At 40.8% G+C, this 6199-nt stretch overlaps 1 protein-coding gene across 1 annotated transcript; it reads left to right on the forward strand.

Moving 5' to 3' along the window:
• Window positions 1-732: 732 nt before the first annotated feature.
• On the forward strand, window positions 733-2919 carry LOC103588749 (disintegrin and metalloproteinase domain-containing protein 25-like). Its single transcript, XM_008570551.1, has one exon. The coding sequence runs from the start codon at window positions 733-735 to the stop codon at window positions 2917-2919; it is 2187 nt and encodes a 728-aa protein (XP_008568773.1).
• The last annotated feature ends 3280 nt before the right edge of the window (window positions 2920-6199 follow it).

Here is a 6199-nt window from a genome sequence, read left to right on the forward strand (position 1 = left end):
TGCATGGAAGTATATACAAGATACTTCAAAAAGTTTGTGGAAAAATAAAAAGATAGTATGAATCATTCCACAAACTTTTTGATGACCACATGTATTAAGGACCATGTAAAAAATAATACACGTCAGTATTTTTCTCCTGAGTAAAATGACTAAATAATTTATCATTTGAAATTGAAAGGAAGAACTATTGATATTTATTCCAAGTGAATATGTATAAATCAAGATTCCCTCATCCAAACAACATATATGTTCACCTTTCCATTAAGATCCTTTTGTTTAAAATATTTGTCGTGGACATGTTCACACATAGACATATATTTAGAAAAAAGTATGGTAAATACGTGTGCCCTTCGTCTATGTTCAGTAATTACCAACTTGTGGCCAGTTGTCATTCTTTTGTACACCCACAGTCTGACTCTGCCACACCAGTAGTTAGGAGCAAATCCAATGCAGAATACTGAGTCACGTCTTGAGTCAAACACCAATCCATCGTTACCCATACCTTGTTCTTTCTCCTTTCTCATCCTGGCCTGCTCATAACACCACCTGTCTCTGCCCTTCTTTTTATTTTTTCTTTAGTTCTGCTGCTCTGATGGATTGAGTCTGCCAGAAGACAGACCGTTAAAGATCAATGCTGCACACACCCAAATCAAAGGGAGGAGACAGACTAGCAGTGCCCCCAGACCTCCTGTCCTTCATTCACATCAATAGCTCCATAATGGTGGCTCTATAATGACTGTGGGTGAGGCCCTGGTGCATGTGAGGATCACTCTACTCCTGCTCTGCCTGGGGGTGTTTCTGTTCCTTTTCAAATGGCCCCAGATTGGGCACTCCCAACCCCATAACCCCCCAGAAGTGGTGATACCCTTGAGGGTAACTGGCACTGCCAGCATGAATGCTCCAGGCTGGTTCTCCTATAGCCTGCACTTTGGGGGCCAGAGACACATTATCCACTTGAAAGTCACGAAGCATTTGGTGTCCAGATCTTTCTCTGTGTTCACCTACACAGACCAGGGTGCCCTCGTTGAGGAACAGCCTTTTGTCCAGAATGACTGCTACTATCATGGATTTGTGGAAGAGGACCCAGAATCCATTGTTGCTCTTAGCAACTGTTCTGGGGGCTTTCAAGGATTGCTACTGATAAATGACATTGCTTATGAAATCAATCCCAAAAGGTTTTCTGCCACATTTGAACACCTAATATATAAGATTGATAATGAGGAAACACAATTCCCACCCAGGAGATGTGGATTAACAGAAGAAGAAATAGCACGACAATTGAAGCTTCAAAAGAGGGATAATTCCACTCTGATGCAAAGTGCCTATGAAGGCTGGTGGACCCACAAATGGTTTATTGAACTGGCAGTGGTGGTAGACCATGAACGATTCCTTCATCAGGAAAGTAATATCTCAAATGTACAGTTGGAAGCAGAAATTATTGTCCATATAATAGATGCCTTTTATACTTCATTAAAAATTGATGTGGTTTTACTTGGAATTGAGATCTGGAATAAAGGAAACGTCTTGGCAACAGATGACATAGAAGTTCTCCTGCGGACGTTTTGCCAATGGAAGAGAGTCAGCCTTAATTCCCGCATTCAACATGATGTTGCACATATTTTTGTAAAGAAAGGATTTGGTATACATCTTGGCTTAGCCTATGTTGGAACAGTATGTAATATTTTTTCTAACTGTGGAGTTGATAGTTTCCTGCATGACAGATTACTTCAATTTGCATTCATTGTTACACATGAGATTGGTCATAATTTGGGTATGCTTCACGATGTAAACCCATGTACATGTGGGCACAGCACATGCATAATGTTTCCAACAGAAACACCCTCAAGTAGATTCAGCAACTGCAGTTATGATAAGTTGGTGGAAACCTCTGTGCGAACAATATGTATGCGCAATGCACCACGTCCAGGGGACATCTTCACACTGAAGCGCTGTGGGAATGGTGTGGTTGAAGAAGGAGAGCAGTGTGACTGTGGAACCTTGCAGTTGTGTACTAGAGATCCCTGTTGTTCGGCAGACTGCACTCTGAAACCTGGGACAGCTTGTGCTTTTGGGCTTTGTTGCAAAGACTGCCAGTTCATGCCATTGGGCACAGTCTGTAGAGAAAAGGCCAATGAATGTGATCTTCCAGAGTGGTGCAATGGAGCCTCGCATAACTGTCCAGCAGATGTGCATGTGCAGGACGGGGTCCGTTGCATGGGTGGTGGCTACTGCTATGAAAGGAGATGCAATATCCGTGATGAACAGTGTAGGCAAATTTTTGGCAAAAAGGCCAAGAGTGCAAATCAGAGTTGCTACAGGGAAATGAACGTCCGAGGTGACCGTTTTGGTCACTGTGGTTTGAATGGCTCTACATATGTAAGGTGTCAGGTCCCAGATATCCTGTGTGGGAGAGTTCAGTGTGAGAACGTGACAGAAATTCCCCTTCTGAAAGATCATTCTACTGTGCATTGGGCTCACTCCAATGGTGTCACCTGCTGGAGTACCGACTATCATTTTGGGATGACCATACCTGATATAGGTGAAGTGAAAGATGGCACAGAGTGTGGTGCAGAACACGTGTGCATCCGCAGGCGGTGTGTTCCTATGTCACTTTGGAGCAGTTCCTGTTCACCTGAGACCTGCAATATGAGAGGGGTCTGCAACAATAAACATCACTGCCACTGCAGCTCTGAGTGGGACCCTCCTGACTGCCTGACAGCCGGCAGTGGAGGTAGTGTTGATAGTGGCCCACCCCCTCGGAGAAAAGTGGAAACCCAAAGTGAGGTGAAGAGGAAGTACCTCATACTACTTCTTTGGATTCCTTTTTTGCTCACGCTTTGGTGTATGTTACTTTGGCTTTGTGACCCGCACAGAAAGTTACAAAAGAAAGATGAACAAAATGTTCAAGCTTCATCTTAGGGAGAATAGCCAAAATTTAGTTTCAGAAAATAAAAGCAATCGTTATTTAAATTTCCCATGTATTAATTTTTGGTGTCCTGACAGTAGAAATGTCATTGCATGTGTAAGAGTCCACTGAGAGGAAAAACCCAGGGATCTATTATGTTTCAGGATCATAAACGTGAGCCATTAAGTAAAGGGATTCCTAGCATATTCCTACCTTTCATTATTGTAAGCAGCGTTAGTGGTTTATTTTCATGGAGTTAGTCTCCGTGTTTCCTGATTAAAGGTACAGCTCGCGGCTGGGGTGTGTGTGTTTTAATTTGTTGTCCCTAAATTCCAACCTCCTTTCCCGTTTTGCTCTGCTCTGTCATATGGAGAATGGAGACCTTCATATGGCATTTCTTCTTTGCCAGTCGTCTCTGTGCGTTTCTGCCAATAGAGGAGCTAGAGGGAGACTGGAGACCTAGAGAATGGTCTGAGTGCTGTTGATGTCACTGTGGCCTCAGCACCAGCGTGCTCCTCGGCAGCAGCAGAAGCTTTCACTCTGTACATTATTACTCTATGTCGTTAGTAATTCCTGGAACCAACAGTACTGTCAGCCCAGAGATGCCAGCACAGCCACCAAGCAACTTACCCTCGCAGTTCTGAGTCCCAGGTCTTCGAGCCTCCACCTAATTCCAGAGGCTCCAGCACCACATTGGCTGTACCCTGTCCTCAGAGGTGGTCCTACAACCATGGCACCTATTCCAAAGCTCTAGGTTAAAAAACCCCCAACCTCTCCCCTTTGATCTCTAGAACTGGTAGTGATAGTTACATCTTCTTGTTAGCACTCATGGTTATCTCGATGGTGTGGTTTCTCATTTTGTGAATGAACTATTTGAGTGATACGGTGCTCACCGTGGTACAGTGGAGAACAGAGGAAGGAGTCAGACATCAGAAGGTTTTGAATTTTTCTCACCACTGCCCTTCATCTAGGAGAAATGATTTAAACAGGTAGAATTACTTCAAAATCTGAAAAAAGAGAATAAAAACATTTGCCGCGCTTCCCAAGCGGCGCACTATCCAGTGCGCCACCGGGCCGGCCCCAAGAATAAAAACATTTGCCACTCAACTTCTTTGTAACTTGGGTTACAAAATAGGATAAAGAAGATACAATTCTATGTAGAATGTAATAAGTCTTAGAAAACTTCTTCCCCTGGGGAAGAAAACCTAGAAAATACCAATTAATTTTTTAAAAAATATATATATTTTTAGGGCTTCAGAGAGGTGTGGAAGCATGGAGGACTGGATAACTAAAATATCAGGCGTGGAAACAACCCTGAAGTGAGTTGACTATTCCAGCCAGTTTCTCCTCTGGAGCTGACACTGGGTGTTAATTGTGGATTAGGCTTGGCCCAGTTGGAGGACCTCTGCTGAGAGCAGGAGAAACCAGCAATCCCCTTAGTTACTACACAGGACTAGATTCATAAATTAGACATTTGGGGACCTTCAATTTACAATCATTTTTCTCCCCATCACATTTTCTGAATTCGAGTGTTTTATGGGATGCTGGTAAGCTAGTCTGAAATTTCTCAAAAGGCATAGAATCCTAAAATCATGTTATATTTTGGACACAAGACATAGTTAAAGGTGGCTTGTCTCATGCACATGTACTGTCTCCCCGTTAAGATGCTTATCTGATTTTGAACTTGCACCGTGGCAAGGGGCTGCAGAGCTGGGATGTGAATTTTTGGATGATAGAGATTAATCTTCATAATCTTTCAGAGCTGAGGAAAAAGAGTCACATAGACTACAAGGTGAGCATCTAGCCAGTCCAGACCTGAGTAATATAAGCAAAGGAGAATTAGTCTAAGATTTACTAACCACTCACTCACCTCTGCTTTAGCTCAATCCTTGACGGATTCGGTTCATCAGCTCCTCAGCCTATATTTATAACAGAGAAGATAAGGAAACCTATCTCATGGAGCTACCTAGAGCTTCTCTGTTTTATGCACAATCACCTGCATACAATAAAACATTTTTATACATGCTAAAGTAAAAAAAAAAAAGTATGACCTATTAGAGAATAAAAAAATAAGTAGGAAAGAATCAGAAGGAGAAATAAAAATACTGTTAAAATGATCCAGATAGTGGAACTAGAGTGCATGAGAAAATGACTATGACTATTATCTTTTCAAAAAAGAGAAAAGTGTACAAATATAAGAAGGAACAAAGAACGTCTTCAGTGAATTGGAAATGACCAGATGAATATTTTAGGACTAAAATTACAATATATTATAAGAACTCAGTAGACAGATTGCTAACAGTAGATTGGACAGATGAGATTACAGAACTGCATAACTAGAAGACAGGTCAATGAAAGTCACCACTGAAGCACACAGAAAAAAAGCAGAAAAATAACAAGAAGTGTGTGAATGCATAAAAAGTTCTAAAATCCCTAATACTGGAGTACCTGAGGAAGCAAAAAGACAAAACTGAATGTAAGTAATGTCCAAAGAGCTATTTGTCGGCCATTTTGTTTAAAGGGAGGAAGCATTTTAACTCACTGCTTCATAGTGGGTCACATATTTCTCAGAGGCACTTTTTAATTTTTCTTTTTCTAGTTTCTTTTCTGTAGATTGTGTCCTCTTTAATAATCTATCTTCAAATTTGCTTATTCCTTCTTCCATTAGTTCAAATCATCTGTAGGTCTCCTCTACAGAATTTTTATTTGGGTAATTGTACTTTTCACTTCAGGAATTTCCATTTGATGTTTTGATATGATTTTTATCTCATTGATACTCAGAGGGGCTTGTTCTATAGCTTGTATTTGGTCAGAAGTTGTGCTTAATTCCCATGAGCTAGTGAGAAATTCAATTTTCTTTTCTGTTTTCTTGTGGAGTCTTAAGGATTTTTTACATATATGATCATGTCATCTCCAAAGGGAGATTTTACTTCTTCCTTTCCAATTCAGGTGGCTTTTATTTCTTTTTCTTCTCTAATTGTACAAGCTAGGGTTTCCAGTGCAGTGTTGAATAGAAATGAGGAGAGTGGACACTTTTTGCTTGTTTCTGATCTTAGAGGAAAAGCTTCAGTTTTTCATCAGTGAGTATAGTGTTAGCAGTGGGCTTTCCATATATGGCTTTTATTATGCTGGGGCAAATTCCTTTTTTATAATGTGTGTTGAGACTTTTTATCATGAAATAGTGTTGAATTTTGTCAAATGCTTTTTCTATATCTATTGAGATGATCATGTAATTTTCATTCTTCCTTCTGTTAATGTGGTATATTGCATTGACTGATTTGCATAGGTTGAACA

The sequence above is a fragment of the Galeopterus variegatus genome, unplaced genomic scaffold (assembly GCF_000696425.1).
Source record: "Galeopterus variegatus unplaced genomic scaffold, G_variegatus-3.0.2 Scaffold612, whole genome shotgun sequence".
In the NCBI taxonomy this organism is placed as follows: Eukaryota; Metazoa; Chordata; class Mammalia; order Dermoptera; family Cynocephalidae; genus Galeopterus; species Galeopterus variegatus.